Source organism: Megalobrama amblycephala, linkage group LG7 (assembly GCF_018812025.1).
Source record: "Megalobrama amblycephala isolate DHTTF-2021 linkage group LG7, ASM1881202v1, whole genome shotgun sequence".
Taxonomy (NCBI): Eukaryota; Metazoa; Chordata; class Actinopteri; order Cypriniformes; family Xenocyprididae; genus Megalobrama; species Megalobrama amblycephala.
In genome coordinates this window covers 9,824,010-9,841,329 of record NC_063050.1, presented here as the reverse complement: position 1 = coordinate 9,841,329, position 17,320 = coordinate 9,824,010, and the positions used below count along the sequence as shown (strand labels likewise).

General features: G+C 38.1%; 1 protein-coding gene and 2 long non-coding RNA genes across 7 annotated transcripts in view; all 3 read right to left on the bottom strand.

Moving 5' to 3' along the window:
- The window catches only part of LOC125271244 (polymeric immunoglobulin receptor-like), a 477,349-nt gene extending 468,756 nt beyond the window's left edge, over positions 1 to 8,593 (bottom strand). For 3 of the 5 annotated variants that reach the window (XR_007185543.1, XR_007185541.1, XM_048195296.1), the window contains exons 1-3: positions 7,714 to 8,593; positions 7,229 to 7,549; positions 750 to 1,070 (exon numbers count right to left, since the gene is read on the bottom strand). Coding sequence is in view for 2 of the 5 variants with exons in the window: in XM_048195296.1 (XP_048051253.1) it covers positions 750 to 1,070; positions 7,229 to 7,549; positions 7,714 to 7,753 (682 nt within the window). In the remaining 3 variants the exon portion in view is untranslated. The remainder of the gene's footprint in view (positions 1 to 749; positions 1,071 to 7,228; positions 7,550 to 7,713) is intronic. The other 2 variants (XR_007185542.1, XM_048195298.1) reach the window with 1 other exon arrangement.
- A 4,701-nt stretch (positions 8,594 to 13,294) lies between these two features.
- LOC125271320 lies at positions 13,295 to 14,466 on the bottom strand. Its single transcript, XR_007185558.1, has 4 exons — positions 14,248 to 14,466; positions 14,071 to 14,164; positions 13,911 to 13,953; positions 13,295 to 13,660 (listed from the first exon to the last, which is right to left on the bottom strand). It is a non-coding gene; the product is annotated as an uncharacterized LOC125271320 (long non-coding RNA).
- Positions 14,467 to 14,663: 197 nt separating this feature from the next.
- Positions 14,664 to 16,514, bottom strand: LOC125271326. Its single transcript, XR_007185565.1, has 3 exons — positions 16,055 to 16,514; positions 15,582 to 15,890; positions 14,664 to 14,823 (listed from the first exon to the last, which is right to left on the bottom strand). It is a non-coding gene; the product is annotated as an uncharacterized LOC125271326 (long non-coding RNA).
- Positions 16,515 to 17,320: the final 806 nt, after the last annotated feature.

The following is a 17,320-nucleotide window of genomic DNA, read 5'->3' as shown; positions in this document are numbered from 1 at the left end:
TGTAAATTGATACTTATTGTAGAAGAGGAAAGTCAACTGCGCCATCTCCTGGACACTCTTAGGCATTTAGGTTAACAAGCATCCAGGCCACCATAGTTATCACGCACCGATCACGCGAAGGGACAGCCAATCACACCACTGCATTGTAGGGTGACTGTTTAAATAGAACCGTTAATTTTGTTTGTGCTCAGTCAGAAAGAGATGGTTTGTGTGTTTTTCTGCAGATTCCTGTCGAAGTTGTGTGCGTTAATGACCAAAAGTGTTTATTAAGTAAGTGTTTATTACATGCTGCTGTTGGTTAATGAAGTTTTGATGGATGAACTCGCGGTTCAGTTAGTCTCTTGTCATGTCAAAAGTGATAATACTTTTCAGTTTTATGGACGTCGCCATCTTTAATATTACGTTGGTCACTGTTGTCATGGTTACTACACTGATAGCACACGTACATCTCGGAGAAGTCTATTTGATGTGTGCGTTTATGTCTGGAAGACGTATTTTTTAGAGTGTTTGCTCATCTGCAATACGTCTATAGGACGTTTCCTGTCAGATGTCAAATAGACATTTAGAAGATGTGTTTAAGATGTTTATGATTTAGAATGTATGTAAAACTGACATCGTAAAGATGTCTATCAGATGTTTGTAAACAGCAGATGCTTTCTAGATGAAGTGATCTTTAACAGACATCTTGGCCTGTTCATTTGTAGTTCATTTCTACTGAAGCTCCACTTATAAAAAATATAATCACTTACCATATTTAACCAGCAACATAATCTCTGATAAGACATCAGGACCTGTCTTCTCCACACCACACCAGTATTGTCCTTCATCCTCTGTTCTCAGATCAGTGATGGTGACGGTGAAAACTCTGTTGGTCGTGTCGTCAGTCAGAGAGAATCTCTCGTCTTTAGCTGGAGATCCTGATTTAACCATGAAGTTTCTATTTCCAAAGATACACTCGCCTTTACAAAAATACTTTACATTTGATTCATATCCAGGTTCATATGGGCATCTGATCTCAACTCTCTCTCCTCTGTGTCCTGTAACTGTATCTGGAGCTCCTACAACAACAGCTGAAACACAAATATCATTATATAGAGCTGTTATGTGTGAGCAAGAGACATCAGCAGGCCAGAATAATAACTTACAAATATCATTCATATGAGTCTGATGATCATGTGCACTGTAAAATGTAATTAGTTGAGTTTACTTAGAAAGCTCAATTAAACTGTTGGGTTTACTTAAAAATCTTAAGGAAACCGATTGCCTTAAATTTAGCAAGTAAGTTAACTCATCATTTTGAATTGATAAAACTAGCTACCACACAGTACAGAGTACTTAGAAATCTTGAGTATTCACTGCAAGGGCGTAGATTTGGTTTCAACATTGGGTGGGTTGAACGTTGGTATGCTGTCTGTTTTTTTTTATTTTTTTTAATTATTATTAAAAAAATAATAATCTGTTTTGTGTGTAACGTTTATTGGATAATTTATTTCCTGTCTATCTATCTATCTATCTATCTATCTATCTATCTCATAACTTTATGAAATTTATGTATAATCATTCATCAAATTCTAACATAACTGTGATTCTAATGCTGCGTTCACACCAAACGCGAATAGAACGTCAAATTCGCGTCTACCGAGTCTAGTTTGCCGCTTGAACATTTTGAATGCATTCGCGCGTCTAGAGCGAAATAGACGCGCGTAAAAAACAAGCGTTTGAAGCGAAATTGACGCGCGTCCGAGGCGAAATCCGCTTCTTGTGGGAGGGGCAAGTGCTAGGCGGTTGTCTGTTTGCAAGATGGCTGATGTTGATTGTGCGTTCATCGAGAGAGCTACCGCTTTGTATTTGCTCTGGAGAGCAGAACAGCGGCGTAGGGGTCAGCGTCGCGGGAAGGCCGCGGGTCGATAAACGTGTACGTGACTCAAAAGTGAAATGTGTATTTACAACTTACCAGGTAGCCCAATCTCCTCACCGACACTCTTCCAAGCAAGGTCCTTTTTATTCCTGTCTGAAGTATGAACTTGTGTCATAAATCTCTGGGTGACTGCTCACTGATAATATCAGTCGTTCCTCCATTTTGAATGAGTGATTCCGGGCGGGCCTGCCGCCACAGCAGCAAGCAGGCTCCTGATTGGTTAACGCGGCGCGAATTTACGCCAAAGTTAAAATTTTTCAACTCGGGCGTCAGACGCGAATTCGCGTCAAACGCTAAATGCACAAAAAGCACCATTCGCGCGAAACGCTCAATTCGCGTCATTCGCGCGAACTAGACGCGCGAATGAGGCGAATTTGCGTCTTCCGCGCCGCGCTAAACGCCTCATTCGCGCCGCGAGACCTCCAGACGCGTGTAAACGCGTCTTTACATTGACTTAACATTGAAATCATTCGCGCCAGACGCTCTATTCGCGTTTGGTGTGAACACAGCATAAAAAGAAAGAAATTATGTTAAATATTAACACCGCCAGTAGGTGGCAGCGATTCGTTTTTTTTATTGAGTCAGTCACTTAAATCGTTCATTCAGCCAATTCGTTCAAAAGTCAGATTAATTTAGGAAGAAAACAAACACCGATGTGAATACTTTTGTCATTGATACAGACACTATTAAAACATGAACTAACAAAACAGATGGCTGTTTTGGTAACTGGTTGCAGTTACACTGTTAGCTATGGCTGAATTGCAATGGATTAGCTCGCTAAAATATATGTGGACTGTACCTAGCTATTACAATATTCTCATACCTCTTTCTCAGTACATGCTTTATTCTTTTTAACGTCTCTCTTTGACCCGCAGTTTAATATAGTTGGCTGGGAAGCGGTTCTCTTCATTTTTGAGCTACCCGTACTCTCTCATTCAAACAGTAGAGCGCCACTCGCGTTGTTTTGGTGAAAGTGCGACACGCATTGGTTGGACGTTACCAATCGGTTCAATGGAGGGGGAGTATTTTTTTCTCTAATTTATTATGACGAACTCATATTTGAATAGAAACGAAATTATTGCTTCAAAATAAATTAATTCTACATATTTTTCATCTGATCTATGGTGATTTTTATGTTGAAATATTGGGGGGTTGTAACTGAAGCATTTGAATATTGGGGGGGGTTACCTCCCCCCATCCCCCCCACAAACTACGCCCCTGATTCACTGTAAAATGTAATTAGTTGAGTTTACTGAGAAAGCTTAATTAAACTGTTGGGTTTAGCTACCACACAGTACAGAGTACTTAGAAATCTTGAGGATTGGTAATTCAATTTTACAAATTGACTACTTAGTTCAGTCATGTTAAAAATCTTGTTCACATTATGTAGAAACTGCCTTAAATTTCTCAAGCATTTTTTACTCAATGTTGCAACAATGGACCATACATTTATTTGTATTTATTAAACTGGAGATACTGTTGAAAATAATAAAGTTTGATGTCACCATCATGATGGAAAGTGTTTGCTTTAGTTTGGCTCTTGACCTTGACTTTTAACATTAGTGTTTCTCTGGCTGTCGTAACTCAGTGTTTGTAAGACACAGCTGTTATGGTGAAAAAAGCCAAGAGAAATGCTGGGATTGATCTGTTGGATCTGTACTTATAATGTCATCATCAAAAATCCACAGATTTCATTCCAAGGTTTGTACTTGATCAAAAGTGTACTTTGTTACTGTAAACAATTAAATGTTTTATTGCTGAAACTAGATCAAGAGACTGAGCACGGTTGAGATCATATATTTTTAAAATTATTTTTGTCAAAAAACATTTTGGGCTACTTTAAGACACACAGAGACATCAATAATCAGTGTGTAAATCTCAACCATGGTGACATGCAATGCATAGTGGGAGACATCATAAGCTGTGTCCCAATAGACCCCTTAATCGCCTACGTCACTGTGACTTCACCGCTCTAGCTGGAGGCAAAACATAAATAAGAACTAATAGCGGGTGCGCTAAAAGTTTGAGGATTTGACTTTAAAATGTCGTCTTCTTGTGTTTTTGGCTGCCAGAATAGAAGGAACAGGACTTTTGGTTCAAAACTAAAGTTTTACCAGATCCCGCCAGACATTCCTGCACAAAAATCAAAAAGATAATTGTGGTTGAAAGTAATACGCCGTACAGACTGGACTGACACGATCATAAATAATGCTCGTGTTTGCAGTGCACACTTCATATCAGGTAAAATAATCGATGCATATGTAATGGTGTGTTGGTTTTATCTAGTACAAATCAGCACGTTTCTGTTTTATAGGTGAAAAGTCGCCCACTAGCTAGCTTAAATGTTAAACAAACATACAGCGACAGATGTGTGTGCCATCCTTTGAATGGTCTCTTAAAATAATCATTTTAACACATTGCTAGCCATAATCATAGTTAGCCCAGCGTTAGGTTACATTAGACATTAAGCCTTGACAAAATTCCCCGAACCACCCGAAAGTAATTCATATGTTGTCTAGGAAATATCCAAAACTTAAGTTAATTTACAAAAATATCTGTCACGGTCCCGCAGAGTCAGTGACTGTACATATTCGGACAGTTCTGAACCTTCTTCTGCATCTATGTTTAATAAATCCCTCCTAAAACATGCTAGCTTACGCTTGTCAACATTGAGTCCAGCGTCTCTTTTTGCCTCCAGCTAAGCCCCGCCCACCAGGAAACGTTGCAATGTTTACAAACTTTTAAGGGGTCTATTCAGGGGTCGCACACTTCGAAGTGCGTGAAAGGGGTGGGGTTTTGGAGTGGAGGGTTGCCAGGTCTGCGCAACAAAACCATCACAAACTTGGCGCAAGTGTAAAAGTATCCTAATCACAGACGTGGCAACAATGAGCCGAGCGTCGTTACATGGCTTGCGGCTGTGTGACAGACAGCTGATGTTTGTGTGCATTTTAAAGTTTGATTTGAAGTATGACTTTATGGGGTTTTGACATGCTTCACTGCCGAAGACGACGGGACACTGGACCAAAATATGTATGGTGTAAGGACTTAGCCTATTTATTAGCTCAATTTAATTGTTACAGGGAATAAGAATTGAATCAACTGTAAATGATTCACTGTAAATGATTCAGAATTAATATTTAACACTTCATCAATTATTCGTCCAGCGAAAATTGAGGTTAGAGTATTTTACCAATTCTGGACAAAATATTATCCTGCGGCCAACAGTAACAATATTTTATTATGATTATTGTTATTATTGTAATTATTATATTATAAGCAAGAGGTAACTTTGATCTTTGAGTTTAAGACAGTAATTTGATACACAGCACAAGAAACTCGTATATGTGAAAATCAAAACAAGATTTATTGACTACTTCTAATGATTACAGGAAACTAAGGCTAAACACACACACACACACACACACACACATACATACATGCACACACATTCGCGGAGTTGATGAGTTATGAAAAGTCCCAAGTTCAGTGCTAACTTAACTCATAACCTGAGGAAAATCACAAAAGCAGAGCTTTGGCTTGATTCTTTAGGTTTAAAGGAGTTTCACCAGTTTCCAGCAAGAGAGAGAGAAGTTTGCTTGTACCTGCGTTTGCTGTGACAGCTGAGGTAGTCGGGTTGTTCCGTGACTCGTGTACAGCGGAATCCCGTTCTGGATTGGCTGTCTTTCAGGTGACGTCTTCTCGGGAAAGCCCTGTGGGTTGCGCGGAAGCTTTGAAGGATGCTGCTGGCTGAGCATCTGGCTTGAGCGGCTCTCTTCTTGGGAGACTTTGGTCAGATATTTCACGAAGTGTTTTGGAGTCTGGATGTGACGGCTGTCGAATGATCAGCGGCGCAGCTCGTGGTTGAAGTCGGGTGTTCGATGGAAAATCAGCCCCGGTCAATCAGTTATCAATGACCCATGCGACTTTTCCGCCGTGGTCAAAGTAGCGGTGTTTCGGCTACCGGCTTCTGACCGATTTCGAGCGATTTCTGACCGACTTCTGGCCTTTTCTGACTTCCAGCTTCTGACCTTAGCTTGTTCGGACAGCATAGTTTTAAGGGAGCGATCCTCCAATGAGACGTTGCTACGGAGATTAGACACGCCTCGTCTATTGTCTATTGATCACATCGCGTGATATCTGCAGAACATTCTCCTGTTTTATTAACAACTTTATAAAGTTTCTTAATATTTTCCTGATACTGAATTTCAATGTTTCATTCACACAGAATTACACAGAATTATAAATTCTGTATTTAGAACTCAAACATGACACTTCTTACACACATATTACTAGACTGACCTAATTAAAACAATGATTACAATAATGCATTTGAAGAAAACCCACATATTGAATACATTGAATAGACATGTTAGTAATTACATTTTATTATTCTGTATATAGTTTAAAAATGATCTCTTAATGATGGTCCATTTGAAATTCAAGATTGAGTCTGTAAGCATAAAGTCATTGAACAGCGACCGGAGTCACAAGTGACCGGGTCAACATGGATTGCTCCACACAAAAGGGGGTATAGAGAGGACATATTCGTCTTTAAATCCGTTGATGGGTCTTTTCCTGTTCCGTCCGATAATACAAGAGGGTTTTGTGAGAGAATCAATAGATTTAATGTGATCAGATCCACGTGATGGGTTCTGATTAGTTTATTGCTGATGAGCTAAGAAGTCCTTTAGACAGAGTCCTTTGTTAAAAGAAGTCACGTCATCACTTCAGGAAATGGATCTTTTGGACCAAATGAAGCTTTGTTCAATCATGCCTCTGGCTGATGAAGCCATTTGGTAACGTCTGTCGAACGAGTCCCTACAATGGTTAAATTATGTAATGTTAGTTTTAAATCGTTAGCAACTAGTTAAACTTGTTTGTTTTTATGTTAAATGAAATGTTAACTGTCAGTTGTTTTAACTAAAAGAAACTTGCACTGACAGCTTAAAATATACCTGCTGAGCATGACTATTTGTAACAGGCAAGAATTTTAAAGCTATGATGACTATGACGGAGAAGTCTATTTGATGTGTGCGTTTATGTCTGGAAGACGTATTTTTTAGAGTGTTTGCTCATCTGCAATACGTCTATAGGACGTTTCCTGTCAGATGTCAAATAGACATTTAGAAGATGTGTTTAAGATGTTTATGATTTAGAATGTATGTAAAACTGACATCGTAAAGATGTCTATCAGATGTTTGTAAACAGCAGATGCTTTCTAGATGAAGTGATCTTTAACAGACATCTTGGCCTGTTCATTTGTAGTTCATTTCTACTGAAGCTCCACTTATAAAAAATATAATCACTTACCATATTTAACCAGCAACATAATCTCTGATAAGACATCAGGACCTGTCTTCTCCACACCACACCAGTATTGTCCTTCATCCTCTGTTCTCAGATCAGTGATGGTGACGGTGAAAACTCTGTTGGTCGTGTCGTCAGTCAGAGAGAATCTTTCGTCTTTACCTGGAGATCCTGATTCAACCATGATGTTTGTAAATCCAATGATGCACTCGCCTTTACAAAAATACTTTACATTTGATTCATATCCAGGTTCATATGGGCATCTGATCTCAACTCTCTCTCCTCTGTGTCCTGTAACTGTATCTGGAGCTCCTACAACAACAGCTGAAACACAAATATCATTATATAGAGCTGTTATGTGTGAGCAAGAGACATCAGCAGGCCAGAATAATAACTTACAAATATCATTCATATGAGTCTGATGATCATGTGATAATCAAGAGATCATGTCAAACTGTGTGTAAAAGAGCTCAGAGTCTCAAACTCACCTGTACAGATGCTGGAAAAGAGCAGCAGAACGTCCCACATGATCAACTTTGACAAGCGTTTCACTAAAATAAAAGACCAATCTCTGCGTGACAAACGTTACTGTCGTTCTCTTCTGAGTGAACAATGTGGCGTCAGCAACTAATATTGACTAATATTAGTAATCTCCTTCCCCTTCTGTCTCTCTAACCACATCAGCTCTACAGGACATCATGGAAGAGCACATTTACTCTGACAAACTGAACATGCTTTTCTTATATAATGATCTAAACAGCTCAATACTTAGTTTCATTATATATGGATGTTATTTTTACCAAAATCAAAACTAAAGGCAGGAACACACCAAGCGGACGGTCGGCCGTCGGGTAGTTTTTTTGTTCATTGGCTGACTAACGCCTGTTTCACACTGCAAGCTTTAAGCCCCGGGTATACTTCAGCTGTTCACGTTCGTGCACCGTTCGCAAGACGTAATTTTCGTCATGCGGAGGGCTCGCGGCCGGCCGCACACCCCGTCTGTGTGCAGCCCAAATTTCGAGGCTGCGCGGACGGTGCGCGTGCAACAGTGCATGCGCAAGCAGGAAATAAGAGTCCACTAGGTGGCAATACGCACAGTACTGAGCACAATGAGCAGTCGTTGAAGAAGAGTGTGTGAAGAGTGAAAAAAATAATACGATATTCAAAGATATTCAAAAATAAGACAAGCAAACTCAAAAGCATGCCCTCTACATCGTTTTTGATTCCTGTTCTCTTGGTGCATCTTCTGAACTATGTTGCAATGGTGGATGCACTATTTTTCTTCTCCATTCCTGCCCAGCGAATGTCCCGTTGATGACACGGTGTCTAGTAAAGAGTATAGAAAAAATTGTACTGCGCATGTGTCGAACTCGGTCATCCGCACGCATTCGTGGTTAGTATTCTTTGAAAAGGCCGGAACACACCAAGCCGATGCAGACGAACTAGTGGCGACGAAAGCAGACTGCGGGGTTGGCTCACGTCGGAAGCGTCTGTAAACAAAGGTGGCCTGACACACCAAACCGACACTTGACAGCCGACGGCCAAGTAGCACGTCAGTTCTGCGCCTGCGTGAGATGAAATGCCTTTCCGAACCAGCAGGTGGCAGTAGCTGAACATCCAATCAGAATGATCAGATGGCCCGACGGACCGATGAGCTCAGACACCGATTCAACATTTCAAATCTGCCGAAAAAAAGGCGACAAGGACCAACTTCAGCCGACGGTGCGAAAACACTGAGAAAACTTAGTCGGCCGACCATCGGCTTGGTGTGTTCCTGCCTAAAGATGCGTGGAAGCGACTGCGCGCGTGATGAGTCCGGGCGAGGAAAGTGAAGTATACCTGGGGCTTAAGCAGCGCGTGAGTAGCGCATATGTTCTTTTTAACTTTTTATTATTCAGTAAATCCTGAAAATAGTAGCGCATATTTTTTTCCGACATGCATGTTAACCAACGGATGCATTCACACAGGCAACAGGAGCAGCGTCAAGCAGGAGTGTTGCGTAAGCAGCAGTGAAGCGGGGGTTTCGGCACCGAGTCTATTTTTGCTGTGCTGTTGACGCTCAATTAAAGTGAAAGCACACTTTTGATGGACAAAATAAATATAATTTTACACAAAACGTGTTCAAAATGCACAGAATAAGCATGTCTAATGTGTTTTAATAAGAATTTGAGTATGACAGAAAAGAAAATTAAGAATCAAAAATAATTATAGAAGACTTACCCATTTAAACTTGTTTTTAATTATTCAGTTTGGGTTAAAGTATAGTGTATAATAAAAAAAAAAAAAACTTGTAATGTCTGTTGTGTGTTCTCAAATGAAGAACGGCGATGATCGAAATGCAAGCAGTTTATTCCACACTAAAACAGTCACATGAATACAAACTTGGTTCCAGGCATGACAAAGTAATCCACAGGTTTGCAAGGCATGAATCCAGGCATGGCAATAACATAAACTCCAGACAAGACAAGGCATGAACACCATGAAAGAACAACACACAAACACTACGTTGAGGATCTCAAACAATAACCAACAAATGCAGACTAAAACAGGGACCTATTTATACAGAGAAGGCTAATGAGGTAACAAGGTAACAAGGGGGAGTGGGAAATCGTCATGGTAACTAACAAGGGAGTGAGGACAAGCACAAGGTGAAGACAAACATGACAAGACAAGAATATACTTCAAAATAAGAGTCCTGAACTCAGACACGCATGTTTTGAGTTCCTTACAAAACTAAAGTAAACCAGCCAGAAAATATGATATATAAACATTATTTTAGTTATTACACAGAGATATATATAGGCTGCAGCATACCCAAATCAAACCAGAGTTTGCTGGCTTTTTTCGCCGAGTTTGCTGTCTTTTAAACGTGCACGCGGCAGAGGATGTCAAACACAAAGTTACCTCATTCGTGTGCAGCAATGGATGGATGATACGAGGATTTTATTTATTTATTTATTACGTTGATATGAGAATGTTGTACACCTCCCCATGTTAACAAACTTTCAAGACTCTCAAGTTTATAAATGACCAACTTATAAAAACAAATGTATAACTGTCTTTGTAAAGAAATGCTCACTTTATATGTAGCTTCGAGCTGCTGCTGTGACGCTGTACAAACGCTTCCAGTGTGAATACTCGTGCATCTCTGCAGCTGCAGTGACAGTGTAGTGACGCTCATGCTTGTAGTGTGAAACAGCCGTTTTCTCAGTGTTTTCGCACCGTCGGCTGAAGTTGGTCCTCGTCGCCTTTTTTTTGGCCGATTCGAAACGTTGAATCGGCGTCTGAGCTCATCGGTCCATCGGGCCATCTGATTATTCTGATTGGCTGTTCAGCTACTGCCACCTGCTGGTTTGGAAAGGCATTTCATCTCACGCAGGCGCAGAACTGACGTGCTACTTGGCTACTCGGCTGTCGAGCGTTGGTTTTGTGTGTCTGGCCAATTTTGGATCATAGCTTTGGACACAGATGCTGCCGCTGTTCCCAAGTGCCAGGGACTAGATTTGATGGATTGCAGTTGTTGGATAGTTGGCTTTCAGACATCAGGTCATGTGTGACGTTCCCCATAGTGTTTCAAATGCAGAGTATGTTCCCTTTCAAAAGGGAACACCAGTGATGTGTGAATGAGTCGCTCATGTTATAATATAATAACAGATAATAACAAACAGACACATAACATTGTTTGTCCTGTGCTAATGCTGCACATGAACAAAGGTTGTGTTATTACTGTTGTGGAGACCAACGAGAAAAATTCTTAAACCACAATAAACAGATGGTAATTAATGGAAATGTTTTTAGTGATAAAGATGTTTTTCTCATGATGTGTGTGTTATATTCTTCATATTGTGATGTCTGTCAGAATGGCTCCTCCTCTTTCTCTGGTAATTCTGCTCATGATTCACAGCGTCACATGTCTACAGAAGCTCTTATTGAGAATTAACAGAGTTTTAGATGTTGATGTTTAGTTTGAGGTCACCACCATGGAGATCAGTATTTGCTTTAGTTGATCTCTTGACCCTTGACTTTTGTTGAGTTTCTTCTGTATCAGAAATTGCAGGTGTTTTCTGCTGTTTGAACATAGAACCGCCCTGAGCGAGTTCACAGCGAGTCCGCCATTGCTGCACTGACGAGAATGACGAGTTTCTTGATTCTTGTTGCTTTTATTCTTATTTTTTATTTCTTTGTTTGTTTGTATTTATATATATATATATATATATCCATGTACAAACAATCCTGAATTTGAAATAAGATATTGGTAAATCTTTATGCTGAAATAATGCTAATAATAGTATAGTTTGACTTAAAATCAGCCAATTAGCTTATTGTATATTCTAGTTTGTCACTGTTTTAGGAAATCTTTCATTTGTCACACTTCTGACTTAGATAGATCAGACATTTTAATATGAATATACAAGGTCCAAGCTAATGGACACTGATCACCATTGAGGTGACTTCAACACAATTACAGTAATAAACAATATAATTTCTTACAGTGGCATGATTAAAGACAATTTTATCATGTCGTTTCACAGTAAAACTAGAATAGTAAAAAATGACTGTGATGTCAGGATCATTTTGTTGATGATTAACAGTAATGCGTAAGAAAATGACCCAAATTTCACTGTAAATTTCTGACTAAAGTAATTTATTGTAAAATAATACTCTTTAAGCCAGTAAAGTCCCATTTTACAGTGTATCACTGATACTGGCCTTCACTCATGAAATGATACCATTAAACAAATATTTACAATATACTGTCTTTAAGTTGTTTCTACATTAATTTGAAGAGTAACAGTGAAATTATTACAATATAAAAATATTAAAAACTCACAACAATGTTCTTAATTGTGATTAAAAATGGCAAGGCAAGGCACATTTATTTATAAAGAATATTTCATACACAATGTAAATTCAATGTGCTTTACATATGAAAAGGAAACAAATACATACGAATTAAAAGATAAAATGCATTAAAACAGTTCAGTAAATACAGTGCAATCAGTTAATAAAAACAGAAATAGCAATACAAGTAGAAAATAAAAATTGATGTAAAACAAAATAAGTTTAAAATAAAAAGAATACATAAAAATACATAAATAAAATACAGTGCAATCAGATGTGTTTTGAGTCTGGATATAATGTGGCTACTGTTGGAGCACATCTGATCTCTTCTGGAAGCTGGTTCCAACTATGTGAGCCACAACAGCTAAAAGCAGACTCTCCTTGTTTAGATCAAACTGTTGGTATTTCTAACTGATGTGATCCTATTGATCTGAGTGATCTGTTATATATCTGCAGTTCTAAGCCATTGTGTGATTTATAAACAAGTAACAGTACTTAAAAATAAATTCTAAATGCATCTGGAAGCCAGTGCAAGGACCTGAGAACTGGTGTGATGTGTTCATATTTTCTGGTTCTGCTCAGAATCCTGGCAGCAGCGTTCTGTACGAACTGCAGCTGTCTAATGGTCTTTTTGGGAAGACCAGTGAGGAGTCCATTACAATAATCCACCCTGCTGGTGATGAAAGCATCAACAAGTTTCTCTAAGCCTTGACTGGAGAAAAAGCATCTAATTCTTGCAATATTTCTGAGATGATAATATGCTGTTTAGTTATTGTTTAGTTATTGTAGGGCTACGTAAATCTCGGTGTCATTTGCATAGTTGTGATGTACATAAATAAAGCCAACACTAAAATGGTACAAATAATCTTTCTTACAGATTTTAAAAAAGTGATTACTTTTAAAATTGGTTGTATAGTATAGATTGAAAAGACTGAATGTAAGGACTGTTTAGTATCTTTTGAGTAATAGCAATGACAGTTTCTTCTTGAGAGGACTTGAGGTCCCAGACAACAGAATTTTGTTATAAGAACGTTCTCTAAATATTCAGTGTTGGTTCTGGGAATGTAAAGTTTTCATTCTAGAGGAATGTTTTTATAAGGTATAATCTCCTTCAAACATTCTTTCAACTTAATTTTGATTTAAAATTCAACATTGTAGGAACGTTGATTTGTAACATTCCAAGAACATGAAATTGTCCAGTTTCCTTAATGTTAGTAGAATGTTACAAATCAACGTTCCTAGAACATTATAATTTATAAAAACTTTCCTCTAACGTCAAGAAAACTTGATGTTTTTAATGTTCCGAGAACCAACACTGAATGTTTAGAGAACGTTCTTATAACATAATTCTACTGAAGAGACAGATTCTTATATTCAGAAGAGTTATATTCACTGGTGAACAGCATGTCTGGGATGGACAGTCTTTGTGAAAGACAGAGACTATTATTTAACATATTACATGAGTTTTGAATGCACAAACTCTTCTGCATGTGTAGTTTTTGATATTTCACTTACTGTGAGTGTGCCATAGGGGTCAGAAGATCTGGGTCTGAGGTCAAGAGCTGCATATGTGCCTTCACTGGGATCAACGTTCTACAGGGAAACAGAGAGAAAGACTTACAATACAAAAACATGGGATTTGAAACATTGTGAGTTCACGTCTCAATCAGTGTCTGTCAGTTTGGTAATGAGATGTTTGAGCAGTCTGATAATTTCCCAACATATGATGTGATATGACTTGATCATAAGTTGGACCAACCATATATATATATATATATATATATATATATATAAGCTAATTTTATTTTAATAGTATTTTTCTGTGATTCTATGATCATCTCACCTCATACTCATTTATAGATCTTCAGTTTATCCTTTTCTTCTGACTGTCAAAAACACAAACAAGTAGTTTCATTGTTTCATGTAAAATTAATAATCAAATATCTTCATGAATTAGTTTGAAAATATATTTATGTACTCTTTATTGATAGATTTTTATTTACATTATAAATATGATGATGATGATGATGATGATGAAGAATAATCCTCCAGATGTCGCTGCGATCACAATCACATTCCCACCAGCACCATGATGAACTGAAAGAGGAAGATCATCATGATTAACTCTCCAAACTGATGAATGATGTGAAGATACAGGAGTGTGTTAATAAAAGCTTCACCTGTGACAGTTACAGCATCTGATCTCTGAGATCCATGTTGATTGTGAGCCTGACAGTAGAAGCGTCCACTCTGTAGTGCACTGAAACTCTGTCCAGATCCAACAGCTGAGCTTTCATTCTCCTTAAACCAGCTGAAGTTCAGAGCAGGAGGGTTTGAATCACTGCTGCAGATCAGAGTCACTGAACCTCCTGACACTATTTCACCTGAGATGGACACTAAGACATTCTTTGGAGGATCTAAAATAGACAACACAATCAATTTTTAGAGGACAATGTTTAGAGGATTTAATGGCAACAGTTACTGAACCATCATTAACTCACACATGATGTTTAAAGTCACAGCATCAGAGTATTTCTCTCCATGTTCATTGATGGATCTGCACTTGTATTCTCCACTGTCATCAGAGCTGATCTTTGAGATGCTGTAGATTCTTCCAGATCCTACAAACGTTCCTCCTTTAAACCAGCTGATTTCTGCAGGAGGGTTTGAATCACTGCTGCAGATCAGAGTCACTGAATCTCCTGACACTATTTCACCAGATGGACTGATGGACACTGAGACACTTTTTGGAGGATCTAAAACAGACAAAAATGAAGATTCATATAAATATTAGAAAATCATGAATTTAGATGTGAACAGTATGTTGTTTGGTTCAAAACTTTTCTGAAAGTGGAACAAAAGATCAAGCTGAATTCAGTTATTACATTTATATATTAGTACAGTCATCTGGAAACTGCATATAACCATGAATCAAGCATTTTATTGACAGTTATATAATAATATGAAGCTGCTGGCAGATTTCCATCTACAAACCCAATTCCAAAAAAGTTGGGACACTGTACAAATTGTGAATAAAAACAGAATGCAATGATGTGGAAGTTTCAAATTTCAACATTTTTCCGCAGCATTGAGGGAATTGGTGATCCTCTGCCCATCTTGACTTCTGAGAGACACTGCCACTCTGAGAGGCTCTTTTTATACCCAATCATGTTGCCAATTGACCTAATAAGTTGCAAATTGGTCCTCCAGCTGTTCCTTATATGTACATTTAACTTTTCCGCCCTCTTATTGCTACCGGTCCCAACTTTTTTGGTATGTGTAGCTCTCATGAAATCCAGAATGAGCCAATATTTGACATGACATTTCAAAATGTCTCACTTTCAACATTTGATCTGTTATCTATATTCTATTTTGAAAAAAATATAAGTTTATGAGATTTGTAAATTATTGCATTCCTTTTTTATTCACAATTTGTACAGTGTCCCAACTTTTTTGGAATTGGGTTTGTACATTTCTACTGTAGATATATTTGCATGTCACAAGAATCACTTACTAAGTTTAAGCAGCAACAAAATCTCTGAATAGTCATCAGGACCTCTCCTCTCCACAGCACACCTGTATTGTCCTTCATCCTCTGTTCTCAGATCAGTGATAGTGATGGTGAAAACTCTGTTCGTCGTGTCGTCAGTCAGAGAGAATCTCTCGCCTTTAGCTGGAGATCATGATTTAACCGTTGCATATTTACAGTCTCCTTTACAAAAATACTTTGAATTTGATTGATATCCAGATTCATATGAGCATCTGATCTCAACTCTCTCTCCTCTGTGTCCTGTAACTGTATCTGGAGCTCCTACAACAACAGCTGAAACACAAATATCATTATATAGAGCTGTTATGTGTGAGCAAGAGACATCAGCAGGCCAGAATAATAACTGACAAATATCATTCATATGAGTCTGATGATCATGTGATAATCAAGAGATCATGTCAAACTGTGTGTAAAAGAGCTCAGAGTCTCAAACTCACCTGTACAGATGCTGGAAAAGAGCAGCAAAACGTCCCACATGATCAACTTTGACAAGAGTTTATATAAAATAAAAGACCAAATTCTGTGTGACAAACGTTACTCTCGTGCTCTTCCGTACTGAGTGAATGATGTGCAGCATCAGCAACTGATATTAACATTTCCTTCCCCTTCTGTATCTCTAACCACATCAGCTCTACAGGACATCTTAAAAGAGTGTTTCATTAGTGTCATATAGTCACTGGTTAGTTGTGTAACAGTGTTCCTCTCGTGTGCAGCAGTAAACTCTCTACAATCACCTCAAACTTGTATTTTAAATACATATATTGATTTTTCCACACTTGATAAAACTGCATGCACTGAATATATTTTTGGATCTCTTTTGGTCGAATACTGCATCTTTCATGACAATGAAACAGTGTCAATAGGCCTACACTTAACAAAATGATAAATCTAATGATCTGTTTTATTCAAGTCTAAAATATTATTCAGCATCATTGGATCAAGCTAAATACATTAATTGATACCAACAACACTTTTATGGGTTAAATCTGGTAGAAATAGCTAAGTGCATGTATGAAAGATGCACCTTTCCATTCCTTTAGGTGTATAATTGTGTTTTAGAAATAATACTTCTTGGTATAAATGTATTACATGTACAGCATCTTTACACATCTTACAACACACAATTTAAAAGTCATTTAAATTCTCAATCAAAAGCTAGTTTGTCAACACTACCCTGTTCTTGTCGAGTGGTTGAGGTTTAGCTGGTTAGCTGGAACCAATTAACGTAGATGGCGTAACTACACTATATTTCTTCAACAGCATCTGTCTCCATTGATGGCCATTCAAACTGTGTTTCCTGACTGAGACAGTTTGTTTTCTTGTGAGGTCATCAGCCAATCAGTCGTGTCATGATGTCATTGTTTTGATTATCCACTCCCTAATTAGTGAAAACATTATCACCCATTTTACATGTATTAGATTATTGAAATTATGAGATTATTTAAAGGTCCCGTTCTTCGTGATCCCATGTTTCAAACTTTAGTTAGTGTGTAATGTTGTTGTTAGAGTATAAATAAAATCTGTAAAATTGTAAAGCTCAAACTTCAATGCCAAGCGAGATATTTTATTTAACAGAAGTCGCCTACATCGAACGGCCAGTTTGGACTACATTCCTCTATTTCCTTCTTTAATGACGTCACTAAAACAGTTTTTTGACTAACCTCCGCCCACAGGAATACACAAGAGTTGTGTTTGTAGAGTGT